The 18,245-nt window shown below is 47.0% G+C and overlaps 1 protein-coding gene across 1 annotated transcript in view; it reads right to left on the bottom strand.

Annotated features, from left to right (window-relative positions):
* Positions 1-7,793, bottom strand: part of MTMR12 (myotubularin related protein 12) — a 68,117-nt gene extending 60,324 nt beyond the window's left edge. The window contains exon 1 of the mRNA XM_006055807.4: positions 7,579-7,793. Within this exon, the coding sequence (XP_006055869.1) occupies positions 7,579-7,746 (168 nt within the window). The 5' untranslated portion in view covers positions 7,747-7,793. The remainder of the gene's footprint in view (positions 1-7,578) is intronic.
* Between the last annotated feature and the right edge of the window lie 10,452 nt (positions 7,794-18,245).

The following is an 18,245-nucleotide window of genomic DNA, read 5'->3' as shown; positions in this document are numbered from 1 at the left end:
ATGAATCCAGCAAAATGTCAAAGGCCAAATGTTAACAATGAAAAAAAGCTGACCACTCACTGTTCTCATTAGGTTGGAATTTTAAATATAATCAAAGCATTCTCAAAAGTAAAAAGGAAATAAGAAAAGAGGAAAAGAAACTTTCAGAGATAGTGAAAAACACTCTAAGAAAGAGTTAGCACACAGAGAACTTTCCGGGCAGGGTGCCACGGCGACAACTGCGAGGACTGAAACACTCCACTGTCATTAACACCTTAGTTAGGGAAAGATTTCTCAATTCTAAGACTGATGACTGAGTACTTTCTGGAACCCTCCAGGGAGCTCCTGAATAACAGTAACAATGAAAGCCCACCTCTCCTGAAGGTTACCCAGCTAGCGGCCAAGTTCTCTGCTAAGCAGCACCCGCTGTGCACAATCACAGTTCAGATTCATAAATGTTCACATACACCTATCAGATAAGACAGATGTCATTATTTCCACTTCTCCAGTAAAAATACAACTGAGGCTTGGAAGGACTGGCCTCATGCATAGGTATCAAGACGGAGGAATGACAAGTGGTTGCTTTCCCTGGAGAGTGACGCCCAGGTGCGCAGAGGGGACTAGGGGAAGGGGGAGGCCCCTGTGGCCCTTCAGCTCTCGGAAAGGTTTGCTCACTCCTGGGGTCCCTCTCCACGTCTACCTCCTCTCTTCTTCCCTCCGAAGCAGCAGCAGACTAGAGGTTGGCAGAATTATTCCAATTCAATCCTACCTCCCAATCTACCTCAAGAGGCTGATTCTAAGTGATTCATTAAACTACAAACCCTCTGTTTTCCTTGGGGTCTCCAAAAAAGCACATCAAAAGTCACAAGTGCGGACTTCCCTGGTGGTCCAGTAGTTAAGAATCCACCTGCCAGTGCAGGGGACACGGGTTCGATCCCTGGTCTAGGCAGATCCCACATGCTGCAGGGAGACTAAGCCATGCACCACAAATGCTGAGCCCACACACCACAACCACTGAAGCCCAGGTGCCCCAGAGCCTGTGCTCCACCACAAGAGAAGCCACTGCAGTGAGAAGCCCTGGGACCACACCTGGAGAGTAGCCCCCACTCGCCGCAACTAGAGAAAAGTCCACGTGCAGCGATGAAGACCCAGTGCAGCCAAAAGCAAGCAAATAAATAAATAATTAAAAAAAAAAAAAAAGACGTCACATGAAAAACTGAGGCTGGCTCTCTGATGGAAAAACAGCTCTTAAGTTTCTGTTCTGCTGACAGGAATCAGTGGTACCACCTTCAAACACGATACCACAGGGCAGGCTATAAATTTTTAGACATATTGTGTTTGCAACCGTGTAAGACACAGACCAAGCCTGGACATACGAAAAGAAAAAATGGAAATAGTCACTTTGGTTATTAGGGTAGCATAATTAAGAGTAGCTTCATTTTCCTGACTTCCAAAGTCGGCAATATTGTCTTTATCATTAAAATAAGGTATACAACTTTCATTGTGATTAAAAAATTTTCTGACCCCCTAAAAACTGAGTTCTCTCTGATGCACACTGCGACACAGGATGGTTTCCTGTGGAAGTAGTCAAAGGACAGCAAACATTCTGCTGAGCCTGTGCAGAGAAGGATCCAGAACGTCTAAGTTTCTAAGCATGGGTGTCCCACGGCCTGAGACTCTAACAGCATGGCTGGTTTTAACATCAGAGACAGAAGCAGGGTGCAGAAGAGTGGTGGCTGCATGGGGGCCGTAGCTGTGGCCACCGTGTCGCTGGCTGCAGGCAGGACTGCCTGACATCAGCCTCCTGACATCTTCTGGTGCTCTGTCTGCAGAAGCTGTGTGGTGCTGGAAGGGACCCAGGGAGATGCCGCAGGAAGCACATGCAGCAGAGAAAAAGCGGAAGCTCTGGACAGATCATCAGGCTAAAGCCACAGCTAGGAAAGTGGTCGTTTCAGGAAGAACTCTTCATGTCCTTTAACAGCCTGTGAAGTCACTACAGATGATCTCGAAGCTCAAGGAGAAAATTCTGCCCTTAGAAAAAGTAGTTGGAAATGGAGTTCTTCTCCACAAGATCTTAAACTAATGGATCTAGATTTTGCTTTCAGAGGTATTCCTTTCTTGCTAGAACTGAGGAAGGAGGTCTGTTTTAGGATAAGCCAATCTCTTCTTGTCATTGACCCATCAAAGTCATCAAAGTTGGTATTAACAGTCCAATACCATCGTGTTCCACCAAAAAATAATCTCAATCATTTCATCTGTTCTGGACCCCCAACAACTAGAACAGTGCCAATCACCACCCGGTGCTGAGTAAGTACCTGTTGAACAAATTAATCGTATCTCCAATGAGCCCCATATCTGCTCATGATCCCCTGGTAGACAAACTAACAAAAGCCAAGAAAGAAACTGCTGCCAGAGAACAGGAAAAGGCACTCTCGTGTGCAAATACCAGGCATGCCTATAAGTATGCTTCACTAACGATATCCCCGGCATTCACAAACAGAGGGATAAGAGAATGGCCCTGGAGTCCGACCACCCTAGTTTAAATCCTGGCACCAACCCTTGCCAGCTGTGACCCTGAGCAAGGTACTCTCTGGGTCTCACTTTGCACGTCTGGACACAAAAAAGAGAGGTCACGATAGTACTCACCGTGTAAAACAGATGAGGATGAAATGAGATAAGGAGTTTCTGGGACACAGAAGTGCCTAATCAATACCAATAGAAATTTTTTTTAAATTTTAATATATTCCCACAGTCCTAGCTCTGGGAAGCATACAGGATCACAGGTTCACTTCCCCCCACCAAAAGAAACAGCCCTAAGTGAGGAAGAGGCAATCAGATGCATTCTTCTCCCTGGGGGAATCAACGAAAAGCATCGGCTCTTAAATCTGGATTTTTTGGACTTTTCTCAGTCTTCACATCTCTTGTCTGTTCTCCTCAAATCTATGTAAAACCTTTCCTGAACTCCTGTGGGTCTGGCTTAGTCACAGGCATTACTGGCCTCAGGAGACAGCTCTTAACCCTGCTCTACAAAAGCACTGTGCCCGTGGGCAGGACAAGTAACCCTAAGGGCCTCATTTCCACATCAGCAGAACAGACCAAGAGTTCACGGGTAGACTCGGTCATCTCTATGTTTTCTTCCAACTCTAAAAATTCACAACTAAGTAACTAATAACTATTACTAGTACGTTCAAGTCAAACACTGACCTAAACTCAACTAGAAAGTACATCTTAACCATATTTGGCATACCACATGAACACGGGCACAAGTAGGGCAGACTCTCAAAGCTGAATTCTTCCTGGTCTTAGTTTCAGAAGGCAACACACAGCACCCCGAGGCATTTATTCAACTCTCTCATCATGAGAGACCCTGTTCTTATTAAATCAGAACTTTCTCCTAGGAACCATTTAATGGGGTTTCCCTGGTGGCTGAGCAGTCAAGAATCCGCCTGCCTTGTGGGAGACCCAGATTCGATCCCTGGGTCGGAAGATCCCCTGGAGAAGGGATGGCTACCCACTCCAATATTCTTGCCTGGAGAATTCATGGACTGAGGAGCCTGGTGGGCTACAGTCCACGAGGTCGCACAGTTGGACATGATGGAGCAACTGACCACGCACACACAGAGGTGCTTTATTTACTAATACAAGCTGCCAGGTACAGGCAGTAAGCATTTCTAACCACTGCTGCTAAGTCACTTCAGTTGTGTCCGACTCTGTGCGACCCCATAGACGGCAGCCCACCAGGCTCCACCGTCCCTGGGATTCTCCAGGCAAGAACACTGGAGTGGGTTGACACTGCCTTCTCCAATGCATGAAAGTGAAATGGAAGTCGCTCAGTCGTGTCTGACCCTTCGTGACCCCATGGACTGCAGCCTACAAGGTTCCTCCATCCATGGGATTTTCCAGGCAAGAGTACTGGAGTGGGGTGCAGTGGCCTTCTCCACTAAGAACTACCAAAGCAGAGCTTACAATTTCAAGATAACTGAGCAGAGAACTGACAATCTTAAAGAAATCAGTTGTCCTTTGGTACCAGAGAAGGTAACTGACCAGAAAACCATTTTAAAACCATACTACCTTCCTGGCCTCTTTGTGCTACCTAACATCTCCCATCACACTGTCCGTCTCTATTGAGGAAAAGGGGTCTAATTTAAAAAGAAGTTACAGTTGACAACTGACATGGAAAGACATTTACAATATACATTTCTGGTGAAATGGGCAGATTATAAAATAATGTGATCAGCAATATTAATCCCATTTTGGTAAAAAAAAATACATACATATATATATATATATATATGCCCTACACACACATCTGACAGGATACACTGCAAGTCACTAATAAGCTTGCAATTTTTCCATTAAAAAAAATGTTTGCTTATCTACACTGTCTTATTTTTCTACAATGAACACTAATGGTTTCTGAAATCACCATAATTCAAACAGGTGTTTTCTGTATAAGAACAGAAGAGCTGGCACCCAAACTATAAGCTACCACCTTGCTGAAGCAGAGCTCAGCATCCAGGGTTCCACTGCACAGAGGCACCTTGTGCCTGGGCCTATGCTGGGGTGAAGGTGCTGGCATTTTCAGGTACCAGCCATTGGGTATCACCAAGACCAGCCCAGCTCTCTCCCTCCTGTTCACCTCAGCTTCCAAAACCATCGACTTCCTATTTACCAAATTTATTGATGTGCCACCCTTTGGGCAGAGTTTACAAAACGCGACCAAGTTCCTAAATTGCAGCTCAAGATTTTAACTTGCTTGTTCACTGATTTAGGAGAATCAGTGACAGAAGAGCCAAGTTCCTGTGGCAGAGATCCAATGTTAACGGAGGAAGTAAACTCCTGTCCCTCATTTTAGGCCATCCAATGCCAACCCTTTCGGATCACAAGAGAAAAAAAAACGTCATTATGTGTAAAAGCATCATCTGCAAATACTTTTACCCAGTTAAGCCTTCTGCTTTTGAAAGAAAGTGCTAACTCTTGATAGCCTCTTTGGCATACAGAATATAGATCCTTTTAAATCTTACAAGATCTGATCAGTCAAGAACAAGTTCATTACTGGGCACAGGGGCCATAAGGCACCTTACATCCTGAAGGTTGTTCTGGTGGCTTAGTGATCTACCAGCAAAAAGAGCTGTGAGAAATTGCGACCTCCCAGCTAACAAAAGCAAACCCCATACAAAGAAGTGATGGGAGAACACACATGAAAAGCACTAAAGATGAACTCGATATAAGGGAAAGGAATAGGAACAGCAGAACGACAGTCTAGAGAAGGACTTCTATTAAGTGAGCCAATAGAAGTTTATCAGATCCAGGGCTCTCAGCGACACATAGCTACACCTCAAAACTGCTCACATGTATTTCCCATAATGTAATGGCTAGCAAAAGCTAGATTATACTTAATGACAAATTGCTTCCTCACTCTTTCATTCCCTTATCTTCTAAAACTCATCAACAATTTAGGTCAGAGCCTTATACTCTGTCAAAAAATATTTTTAGAGACAGATTTCAAGAAAGAAGCATAATGTCTACATAGCATTATTTTACTGTGAGGAAAGAGAACTGCCAACTATAAGGATCTGAAAAATGTGACCACTTCAGGCTTATTTTGGGGTTGACCCACTCCCCTTCCCTAATATCCCTCAAAGGAAATATATCAGGAGCTGTGGGCAAAGAGGGAAAATATGCCTAATTACAACATGTGTGCTTGGTGGATAAAAAATTGGAACATTCTTGAACTCTGGCCACATTTCAGAAGACTTTCCACTCGCATTCGAATCTCACTAAAGAGGAAAGGTTAAAAGATCAGTTTCATTTCAACCCAGGCTCAATCAAAAAGACACAAAGAGAAACTGACCACATTACTTACCCTCGATACTATAAGGGGAGCCTGCTGAATATTCAAGATGACCCTGACTCCTTATCAAGCATTTACAGAGGAAGTGGTTTTTATTTTAAAATTAGGACTAAAAATAAGACGAGTCCTCTGCACTGGAAAAAAAGACACACATTTGAATTTAAAGATACACATGCAAAGGCTTCAGGCCACTGGTGGTTTTATAGAAGCACTCCCTGATGAAGACCTCTCCTCACAGCCCACCTGCCTCTGCTTTACAGAGGTGGGAAGACAGCACAGGAATTTGCCAATGCTTCCGCACCCGTTGCTGATTAATGTGCTAAGAGAGGAGCAGGGGAAAAAAAACCCTTCAGAAATCAAAAATGAAAATGCACCTAATCAGGCATTTGGATCAGGAGCTCAGCGGGGCCTACAAGCTGCAGCCTAACTTCCTCTCCCGGGACTCGGGCATCCCCCTCCCTCACTGGATTCTGCAAGGCTGGTTTCCTTGATGGCCCTCCAACATTCCAGACTCTATCCTCAGATCCCAAACATCCTTCAAGTCTTTGCTCAAATGCCCCATGTGCAAGGAGGAAAAGGGGGTCTTTTCTTTTCCCACCATACTTTTCAACTTCTAATATACCATATAATTGAAAAAAAAAAAAAAAAAAGCGTTAGTCACTCAGTCATGTTCAATTCTTTGCGACCCTAAGTACTGTAGCCCTCCAGGCTCCTCTGTCCATCAAGATTCTCCAGGCAAGAATACTGGAGTGGGTTACCATGCCTTCCTCCAGGGCATCTTCCTATCCCAGGAATCATACCCACGTCTCCTGTGTCTCCTGCATTGGCAGGCAGGTTCTTTGCCCCATGGGCCATCAGTCAATCCCTACTCTTATCCCACTTGCAACTTCTAATATACCATATAATTACTTATATCTATTTTACCGATTGTTTACTCCTCTCTCCTCAGATAAGCTCCCAGAGAACAGGGATATTTATTCTGTTTACTGATATATACCCCAAGCAGTTTAGAACAGTGTTTGGCCCTGAGTAGGAGCTCAAAAAATATCTTCTGAATGAATGAATGAACTTGACAGTAAAACTCCAGGAGGAAAGCAGGAGGTGGAAAGGCTTATGGTGAAGGAGTGAAATGAAAGGGTGAAGAAGCGACAGAGGGGAATTTACAAGGAAGAGACAGATACTGATTGAGGCCGGGACCGACCCCACTTTCTCCCAGTAGAGCTGATGGGAAGCGGGAAGCAGGGCACGGGATCCCGCCAGCGGCATCATATAGCACTCTTAGAAGCAAGCAGCTGAGATAAGCAAGCTCTACAGACTCACTGAGAAATTCCGAGAGCAGGGCAGACCCACCCGCCGGGATTGCAAGTTCTACGCAGGTCCTCGGAGTTGGGGCGGGGGGTGGTCAGTACCCCGAGCCCTTCCCCTCCCGTGGTGCCCCAAACCCCAGCTCCCCTCAACTGTAGCCAGGAGCCAGCCGGGCCGCAGGACCTTCCCGGCCAGGGCCCCTTCACCTGGTATCCCGGTGAGGTGGGCCCTGCACTCGAGCACCTGCCCGCCCGCGTCGGGGAATCCCACCCGGGCTCGCCGGGAGTCCCATCGCGCCCCTGGGCCCTCATCCCGCTCAGCTCCCCTCCGGCACTCGGACAGGAAGCGCTCGCGGCCCTCCGGAGGCAGGGAAGGGGCTCCCGGCGCCCCCCGCCCCGGCCACTCCAGCACGACGCCCCGCCCGCGCGACGCCCCCTCACCTCGGGGCGCACGTACGACACGAAGGAGGGCTTGGGCGCCTTGGTGCCGCCGCCACCGCCGACTACCCCTTTCCCCAGCATACCGCCACCCTGGGTAGCAGCAACGCGCGGGAGCAGAGGCGGCCGCTCGCAGCGGCCACCAGCACTGGCGGCCGGGGCTCCGCCCATCCCCAGGGCCGCCGCGGCCGCGGCACCGCCCGCATCCGGCTCCGCCGCCGACACCGCTCGCCCCGCCCAGGCCCGCCCGGGCCCCACCTCCTCCGCGGTTGGGCCTAAGCCGTAGGGAACCCGCCGCCGGAGGCCACGCCCCCTCCGTTCGCGACAGGAGGATCTGATTGGCGGATAGTCGCCTTCAGCTAGGCTCCATTCCACCGTCTTGCGGCCAAGCCCGCCCCTATGCGTTCTCTGATTGGCTAAAATGCTCTGCGGGCCTCGCCCACGCCAAGCCCCTCCTTGAATGAACCTGGAGGGATGTTTTCTCTGACCAATGCAGAGAGTTCTCTCCAGATTCCCTGGCCATTGGATAGCAAGAATGTCGCCGTCGCCCAGTAATCCAGCAGTCACTAAGTTGTGAGCGTTGGTTCACTGCAGTTCTCTTTCCTCGCCCTTTTGGAACAAAACTTCCGAAAGAGTAGTGTATGGAACCTCACCGAATGAGTTTCAAATCCCCATCAGTGATGTTCAGGCTTACTATTTTGAAAAGGGAAAGTAGCTCAGTTGTGACCGACTCTTTGTGACCTCATGGACTATACAGTCCATGGAATTCTCCAGGCCAGAAGACTGGAGTGGGTAGCCTTTTTGCCTTCTCCAGGGGATCTTCCCAACACAGGGATTGAACCCAGGTCTCCCGCATTGCAGGCGGATTCTTTACCAGCTGAGCCACAAGGGGAAGCCTTACTATTTTAAGTGAAGACAAAAATGAAACAAATCAAGTGCTAGGCACTTAGGAATAGGTTTGGATGTTTGATCATGAAAGACCTTATAGACCTCTTTTTTCCTAGCTTTTTTGTTTTTTTATCTGTGGTTCTAACAATATAAAAGCCCTTAAGAGATTTATTTTATTCACCCTCCCGAGTTATCAGTGTGTTAGTCACTTAGTCGTGTCTGACTCTTTGTGACACAACTGTCACAATGAGGAGTCTGCCAGGCTCCTCTGTCCATGGGCTTCTCCAGGCAAGAATACTGGATTGGATTGCCATTTTCTTCTCCAGGGGATCTTCCTAACCCAGGGATTGAACCTGGATCTCCTGCACTAAAGGCGGATTCTTTACCATCTGAGCTATAGGGAAGTCCTAAGTTAGCAATAAAACCCTCACTGTTAGTGTAGATTGCAAAGAAAATTCATTTAAATTAGACATTTGGCTCCAAGCATTGTATTAGACACAAAACAGGACCCAACTCCCAAAAAATTCAGTCTACTGGAAAAAACTAATACTAAATATTTGCAGTTACCTTTGTTGGTGTCAGACACTGGTAAGCACTAGTCTCATCAATAGTTAATGCTGTTTACCCTCTTTATATCCATGACTGCCTCACCACCAACATCAAAGCCACTCCAAGTAAACATAAAATCTAAGCGAAAACAAATGTACTTACTTTTGCAATCATAGTGTTGTAGCCACGCGTTCTGGGACACAAACTCACTCAGAAGGACAATGCAGATAGATAGTGGAGTGCAGTTTATTACACCTGCAGGCCCAAAGCAGAGTCTCCTCTTAGCCAAGGACCCCGACCAGTTTTTGTGAAAACCTTATATTCCCTCAGTGTACTTGCTCAAACCCACCTCCCCAAATTCCTTGAAACTAGTCTGGACAAGGTAAAAGAGATACAATCAAAGTTAACCCATGATTCATCTGTCATAAGCCTAGATAAACAGTGGACATTTATCAATAGGCCTGTGGTCATATCCCGATAAACATAATGGAATTTATGTGTTCTGTTACAGAGATAATTAGCATATTCTTTTAGGCCACAGAGAGTCCAAGTACAAGTCCTGAGGCTCTTTTATCCTGGGGGTCTGGTTTTCCATTGGTATTCAGAGTCCATTGGGAGGGTGACCCTGCGTGTAGCCTAATGTTCGCAGCCTGGCCTAGGATGGAGTCCAGCTCTGTCTGTTTCCTCCTTCACTAGGTTAGGACAGGTCCTGTGGCCTCGTTGCCACCAGACTGCCATCCCTCAGTCTGTCCAGTACGGCAGTGCTGGAGCCACCACCATCGCATTGTCCCAGTTCTCAAGTGGAAGAGCAGATGCAAGGAATTAGCCCCCATCTCACAACAAGTTATTGACAGAGCTGGCATTCCAACTCAGGTGTGTCTGATTTCAAAGCCCAAGTTCTAAACATTATAATTACACAAATTAGGAAGGAGTACCATAAAGTGAAAATGTTAGTCGCTCAGTCGTGTCCCACTGTTTGCGACCCCCGTGGACCGTAGCCTGCCAGGCTCCTCCGTCCATAGGGATTCTCCGGGCACGAATGCGAAGTGGGTTGCCATTTCCTTCTCCAAGGGATCTTCCCGACCGAGGGATTGAACCCAGGTCTCCTGCACTGCAGGCAAATTCCTTTCTGTCTGAGCCACCAGGGAAGCCCTGGCACAATAAAAGAGTGGTCAGTTCTATTTGAGAAGGTCAAGTCAGGCTTCATAAAGCAAGACACTCCTTAGGGAGGTGTTGGGAATGAAGTTATCTGTGGGGACTAACAGCACCACTTTATACTTCACAACAGTTTTTACTTTTCAAGGTGAACCAAAAGGGTAGATTTTTAGGAGTCTGAACAAATTTTTAATTTCTGACTTTTTCAAAGGACTTTGAATTTTCCAGGGCTTTCCCAGTGGCTCAGATGGTAAAGAATCTGCCTGCAATGTGGGAGACCTGGGTTTGATCCCTGGGTTGGGAAGATCCCCTGGAGAAGGAAATGGCAACCCATTCCAGTATTCTTGCTGGAGAATTCCATGGACAGAAGAGCCTGGCGAGCTATAGTCTATGGGGTCGCAAAGATTTTTACAGTCTGAACAAATTTTTACTTTCTGACTTTATCAAAGGCCTTAGAATTTTCCTTGATCCTCTCCCATGGTCAGGATATTAGCGTGGGTGCCCGTGCTAACAGCAGGGCCAGGGCTCGCTTCTTGCAGCTACCACAGTCACCCAGGGTAGGCACTTAGAAGGTCTTGGGACTTAATGCTCTGTGATTGTGGCCTTCAAATTCTGAATCATTTTATCTTTAAATTTGTGTCTGCTGGGACAATGGAGCAAGCCCAGGGGTCTTAGAACCTCAGCTCCTGCACAGTCCTCTCTGGTGTCCACTGCTAAGCTGCTGCTAAGTCGCTTCAGTCGTGTCCGACTCTGCGCGACCCCATAGACGGCAGCCCACCAGGCCCCGCCGTCCCTGGGATTCTCCAGGCAAGAACACTGGAGTGGGTTGCCATTGCCTTCTCCAATGCATGAAAGTGAAAAGTGAAAGTGAAGTCGCTCAGTCGTGTCCGACTCTTAGTGACCCCGTGGACTGCAGCCTACCAGGCTCCTCCGTCCATGGGATTTTCCAGGCAAGAGTACTGGAGTGGGGTGCCATTGCCTTCTCCTGGTGTCCACTATGCCCTGGCATCCTGCCCTCCTCCCCACCCTAAGACCTGCTGGGGACCTCTGTCAGGGCAACAACCGGACCTCATTAGAGGGGGCCTGATGAGCAGGAAGTCTTGTGTTCAGCCATGGCCATCCACCCCTCTCCCCATGGGTGCCTGAACATTGACAAGGAGATGATCAGGGTCAGGTACAGTTTCCCCAACACCTTCCTGTGTCTCTGGGGGGTGGGTGGTAAGTCGCCACCCCTGCCCTCGGCTGGCAGTTCCATGGCAACTGGCCGGCAGCTACTGCACATGGGCAGGCACAGAGGCTCCAGTCCCGTGGAAGGCAGGTCCCCACCCCATGTGGGAAAGGAAATTGACTTCCCTGTCTTAGGCCAGGACCCCACATCTTCATTTTGCACTGGCCCTGACTATGCCCTTTATTATCTGTGTCCTCGGGCAAGTTACTTCATCTCTCTGGGCCTCTGTTTCTACCCAGGATAAGAGTAATAACAATAATTATGTCAAAGCGGTTGAGGACTGTTATGAAGATTAAAAGAGGTAATCCAGGTGATCCCTGATAGGCAGCTAGAATTGCACAGGTGCTGGCTGACCTTGGTACAATTCTACCAAGCAGGACATAATTGACATCTTTTCCAGGACTGTAAAAAGAGAAGCAAAGTGACTTCTCCCAGTGCTGAGCTGTGGCACCCTTGTTAAACAAAGATTTTTGTTTGTTTGTTTCCTTATTTTTGTTTTTAACTTCTGGCCCAATCCTTGAACTAAAAATAATGGCCTTTATTTGTAGTCCACCATATCAAATTTTCCTTCCTTCAAACCATCCTGTTTTATGATAATTATTTTATCCTGTTCTTCAGAATCCATTTGTGATCAAATGGGTTTGCAATGTGGTGATGCTAGAAACTTGATATAATCACTGCATCCATATATTCTCAGAAATGTATAGCCAGCAGGTGAGGAATGTTTTTAAAGACTGAAGATGGCTGCTGCTTCCAGGGGCAGTTTCCACTCAGTGAAGAAAACCTACATTGTCTTTAACGAGCAGTAAGGGGGTGAAGGGGGCTTCCTAGGTGGCTAGTGGGTAAAGAATCTGCCTGCAATGCAGGAGACGTGGGTTCAGTCCCTGCGTTGGGAAGATCCCCTAGAGGAGGGCATGGCAACCTACTCCAGTATTATTGCCTGGAGAATTCCATGGACAGAGGGGCCTGGCGAACTACATTTCATAGGGTCACAAAGAGTTGGACACAATTGAAGTGACTGAGTGCGCAAGGGGGTGAGGACGGAAAATAAGCCAACATCTGTTTCCATCTTCCTCTTAAGGTTCTCCAGCTACCAGCATATTTTCACTTGATCTTTAGGGTGTGGAGCAAATCTCCTTGGGAGAGGCCCTCCCAAATGACTGAAAAATTCCTGTCATGCTGAGGTCAAATAATTCTCTGTCTATTAATAAACACAGATGGTGGCCCCTAGACTTTGAAATATTTTAATTTTCACACAATAGTTTAAGGTCACTCTTTTCTCCTAATGCTGCCCTAAGCTTTCTTGGAGAAGTATAAATAGGAACAAATCTTAGCTCACATAGAAATGAGTGCCAGACCAAAGACAGTGCCGTTTCTTCCCACAGATGACGGAAGCCAAGAGTGTACTCCCGCAGGGTTGGGGGTGGGGGGATATTTTTCCTCTGGCAGATAGTGAAGCCTGGATATTTGCATTTCCTCCTCCTTGGAGTCACTTGAAGAAGCCTACATGCACATGTTACTCATCTTTATCTGCTAGGTACCAGGCTCATAGTTCAGTTCAGTTCAGTTGCTCATAGTAGAAATTCAATAAGTATTTGTACCTGAATAAAAGTGTATTCAATGAGAAGCAGCCTGGGCAACAGTTGATTAGATAGCAGGGGAAGCAAGAATTCAAACTGCAGCATGCGGGTTAGAGTCTGCACTTTTAAGTTGCTTGGATACAAAGAAAGACCTAATTTTTAAATGAATAAAATAAAACAAATACATAAAATTCAAGGACTAAAATGCACATATTATTTAATGGCCACTTGCCAAATTCCAATTTTAGCAAATGGTCCAGGTCTGAAGGCTTGCCCTCTTCTTTCACTGAAAATAGAAAATTCCTTAAGCTCTTGGTGCAACTATGGGTCTTCCAACACTTCCCTGAAGATGGTGAGGAACAGACCTGGATGAAGAAGTATTTGAATCGTCCTCCACCTTGTGGGGCAATACAGTGTGAGCCTGCCGGGGAGACTCAGTGATTGTGAACAAGGACCTCCTGGGGATTTTTTTTTCCCCTTTTTTACAACACACAACCTAAACTGGTCACATGGTAGGGGGCCTGATGAGCCCACTCTATGATTTGTATTCTGTCTTTTTCAAAACGAGACAGGCTGGGACCTGGGACCCTTTACTTGCTTTCACCTAGACAAGGGTCTCCTCCAGGATCTGAATACAAAGAAACTTGAAAGGAGTAAAAACAACTACATGCATGGATAGTAGGGGCAAATTATGAGCAGGATACAAAAAGGCCAAAACCCAACTGCCACTCCTGAGGGGTCAGGAAAGAAAGCAGGGTGCCACACATACACCTTGCACTCATCCCCTCCCCTCATTTCAGGGGCCAGCTCACCACCCACGCAGGGAGTAAGCGAGGGAACCTGTTCCTTGTTCTTGCTTTCTCATCTGGCCTCTTAACAATTCTGTTGATTAAAGAAGCCAAGAATCCAGGTTAGTAACAAAAATGAAAGTTAATGGTCTGACTCTTTCCTAAATAAAGGTTTCCTTGATGGCCCTCTGTGATTTGTCTCCCAGCCTCTCCCAATAAGACTGGAAGTTTGGGGGGCTTCCCTGGTGACTCGGTGGCAAAGCATCCACCTGCCAATGCTGGAGACATGGGTTCAATCCCTGGTCTGAGAAGATCCCATATGCTGCGGGACAACTGAGCCCGAGCTCTAGAGCCCGGGAGCCACAACTACTGAGCCTCCATGCTACAGCTACTGAAGCTGAAGCACCTCAAACCTGTGCTCCACAATAAGAGACGCCACTGCAATGGGAAGCCCGTGTCCACAACTACAGAGTAGCCCCTGCTGGCCGCAACTGGAGAAAAGCCCTCAGAGCAACAAAGACCTAGCATAGTCAAATAATAAAATTAAATGATAATAATAATAAAAGACTGGAAGTTTTTGAAAGCAGGGATGGTCTCCTCTATAGGAGGAGACCTATAGAGGTCTAGCACCTAACTAGCACCTAACTACTCACTGGACGCTAAAATATTAAGTGAGCCTCGGTGAGGACTGGAGAAACAGGGATTTGCATCCAATACTTCGGGAAGGATGAAAATCAATAGGGCAAGACGAAGGGCAATTTTGTGATAGTCATCAAAAAATATGTCAGGAATTTCACTTTGAAAAATATATCCTGACGAGACACATACATGTGACATGCCATCTATCCAAGCTTACTTTCTGCAGCAATTCTTTTTTTTTGGTAACAGCAGAATGTTGGAAAAAACCTAAATGTTCATCAGTAGGCAGGAGTTGAATAAATTATGGTACCGCCATACAGTACATAATGGGATACTATGCATCTATAGGAAAGAATAAGGAAGTTCCTTAGGTAGAAGCTATAAAGCTGAGTGGTTAAAAGCAAATATTCTTGTGTCAGACTGGGTTTATGTCCCACCTCCACCAGTTCCTAGATGTGTGACCTTTAGGTATTGATCTTCTTGGACCTCAATTTTCTTGCCTATAAAAAAAAATGAAAGTGATGAAGATTATAATGGCATCTGTAGATAATATATCACAGGAATGTTAATAAACAAATTATTTAGAGAGTTGGTATATAAGGTATGAGAGCCAACATGCATTCAGTGATCAAAGCAAGGTGCCCAAACATAGGCAGAGTAGGCTACCATTTGTGTAAAAGAAGAATGGAAATAAAGACTACATATACCTGGTTCCGTGTGTTTGCATAGACTACCTTTGGATAAATACAAAGAGAACTATGGCATTAGCTGCTTTTCCAATGGAAAATTGGGCATTTGGAGGAAAGACTGGAAAAGTGTTTACGTATATCCTTTTTGGTTTGTTTTTTCCAAACTTTAAACTTTTTGTGCTGGAATATATTCAACAATGTTGTGATAATTTCAGGTGAATGGCAAATGGACTCAACCATACATACACATGTATCCATTTTCCTCTAAAATCCACTCCTATCCAGGCTGGCCGGAGAAGGCAATGGCACCCCTCTCCAGTACTCTTGCCTGGAAAATCCCATGGACAGAGGAGCCTGGTAGGCTGCAGTCCATGGGGTTGCTAAGAGTCGGACGCGACTGAGCAAACTTCACGTTCACTTTTCACTTTCATGCATTGGAGAAGGAAATGGCACCCCACTCCAGTGTTCTTGCCTGGAGAATCCCAGGGACGGGGGAGCCTGGTGGGCTGCCGTCTATGGGGTCACATAGAGTTGGACACGACTGAAGTGACTTAGCAGCATCCAGACTGGCACATAACATTGTTGGAGCAGAGTTCCATTGTACACTAAAAAAAAAAATTTATTTGTTAATTTATTTGGCTACACCAGGTCTTTGTTGCTCTGTATGGGATCTTTTTAGTTGCTGCATGCCTGCACTGGCAGCCTGTAGTCTTAACCACTGGGCCACCAGGGAAGTCCCTATATGTTCTTTTTTATCTTTGGATTTTGAACTGTTACCTAGTGCAACAATAAATAAATCATGTATACACACACACATATATACATATATACGCACACACATACACACATAGAACCATCTCATGTAGTTTTTTTTAAATTTTAAGTGAAAGTCACATAACATAAAATTAGCCATTTTAAAGCGAACAATTTAAACACACTGAATTTTGATTTTAAAGCAAGAGCTTTTAACAAGACCTTGCCATTTTCTGTCTCTGTTGCCTTGGCATTGGTCCCCAAATCCATCAAGGTCTACTCCCAATGCTACCACCTCTTTGACATCTTCCCTGGAGACTGTTGGCACCCGTCTAGACGTCTTCCGGATTTCTAAGAGCGGGGAACCTGTATGCTGCCTTGACCCAGGAACTTGGCTATGTCAGAATCAGTGCAATTGTCTCCTTCCCTAGAGTTGAGCCAGGAGTTTCTCTCGTCCAGAGGCAGCCCCATGCTTCTCCATTTCCCCAGGAGCACTATCCTCGGGGCTTTGAGGAGGTTATCCGATGGACGGAACAGTATTCAGAACCTGACTCAACCTCCGCAGCCTCTAGGACGAGAAAACTGCGCCCTCTACAGGACTATTTTAAAATCGCTGATGAGGAGGGTGTTCTGAGCGCAGGCCGCGGAGTTCCCTCTGCTGGGGAGCTGGGGCACCTGATGAAGGGAAATGACAGAGAAGGCGGCAGAGCCTTGACCTCCCTGTCCTCCACCCGCCTCCTCTGGGCTCACCGGCTCAAGGACAACATAAAACATGCAGTAGAAACCAGGCTGGAGTCAGCTGCTGTCCCACCCCTAGAGGCTGTAGAACAACTATCAGAGCTGGAAAAAAAAAAGAAAATCATTTTGAACAGCCAGGGGTTGTGGGCGGGTGAGGTGGACGGTTGTCACAAAACCCGGAGAAGCAAAACAGCTTGCTGGTCGTGCCGCCTTGGGACTTACACAATCTGATTTCTGAACATGAGTGTTAAGCCACAGCCATCTGACACAGGCAACTTGGTCTGGTTATTTCTGAGCTTTATCTTTGTCACCTCAAGTCTTCTAAGCCACTCACAGTCCACCTCCGAGTTCCTTTCCATGTTTCTCCCCTGCTCTCTGTCCTGAGTTGAAGCTCCGGGTGCACAAAGCCCCAGCCAGCCCTGCGCTGGGGTGGGGCAGGCTGCCCATCTCCCGAGCTGGTTCCATTGCTCAGCCTGTTTGTCCCTGGACACGGAAGGTGCCTAGTTCAGAGGATGCCAGCCTCACCTTGCCCCTGAACAGATGGCTGGCATGGTGATTCCTCAGAGATTCAGCCAAGTCCTCATCCCTGGGATGCTTTGTGCCCTATCCTTGAATGAGGGGCTTGAAACTGTTGGTCGTTCAGTCATGACCGACTCTTTGGGACCCCATGGACTGTAGGTCGCCAAGCTCCTCTGTCCATGGGATTCTCCAGGCAAGAATACAGGAGTGGGTTGCCCTTCCTTTCCTTCTCCAGGGGATCTTCCTGACCCAGAGATCGAACCTGGGTCTCCTCACTACAGACAGATTCTTTGCCATCTGAGCCACCATGCGGGGATGTGGCCATTTTCTCTGCCGGGCAGCCTCCCAGGAGCACCCTGACTCTCTCTCTCCTAATTACTTTCTAGGTCTCATTTAGGGGCTGTTGAAAACTGTGGGTCATTTCCAAACCCCTTGGGAGATAAGAAGAGTCAAGGGGCTTATGCAAGCTCTCCAATACCTGGAAAGGCTGTGCTACCATTTCAACTACTGTCTGCTCGGGCCCAGGGGAAGGGAGAGCATCAACAAGGCATCACACACTGGAAGTCCCATACAGGGGGGCCAGACTCAGGCCCACTCTTCTCTTAGGTCCCCTGAGCCATAGGGTCACAGGGTGGGGAGGGGGTGAAGGTGGGGGGTAAGTGCAGGGACACTTCCTGCTGCTCACTCTGCTCTTTCTCTCTCAGGCTGGTCTCTCCCCAGCTCAGAACTCTGGAGAGAGAGAGACAGAGAGACAGAGAGACAGAGAGACTGAGAGACTGTGTGTGTGTGTGTGTGTGTGTGTGTGTGTGTGTGTGTGTGTGTGTCTGGAGTGGGAGTGAGGAAGCAGCAAGCAGAAAAACCTGTTATTTTGCTTGGCTTTTCATTTCACATTTCTCTTGACTCTTCGACTCCTGGGATAATAGAAGTCAAGGTTTGGCCTCTGATTCAGGGATGATCTCCAGGAGACAGCAATGAGAAAAGCTTGTTGGTGTCTCACATTGTGATGATTGACAACTTAACGCTTCACATGTCATCCAAGCATATGAAGGCTGTGTCTCACAAACTCAAAAGGGTGTGTTGTTCCTTCTTGAACTGTAACTGAGGTCAAAGCGTTGAGTTTAATCTTAAAATTTCTGATACTCCG

The sequence above is a fragment of the Bubalus bubalis genome, chromosome 19, assembly GCF_019923935.1.
Source record: "Bubalus bubalis isolate 160015118507 breed Murrah chromosome 19, NDDB_SH_1, whole genome shotgun sequence".
Taxonomy (NCBI): domain Eukaryota; kingdom Metazoa; phylum Chordata; class Mammalia; order Artiodactyla; family Bovidae; genus Bubalus; species Bubalus bubalis.
The sequence above is the reverse complement of the archived record's forward strand: the minus strand, read 5'-3'. Positions and strand labels throughout refer to the sequence as shown.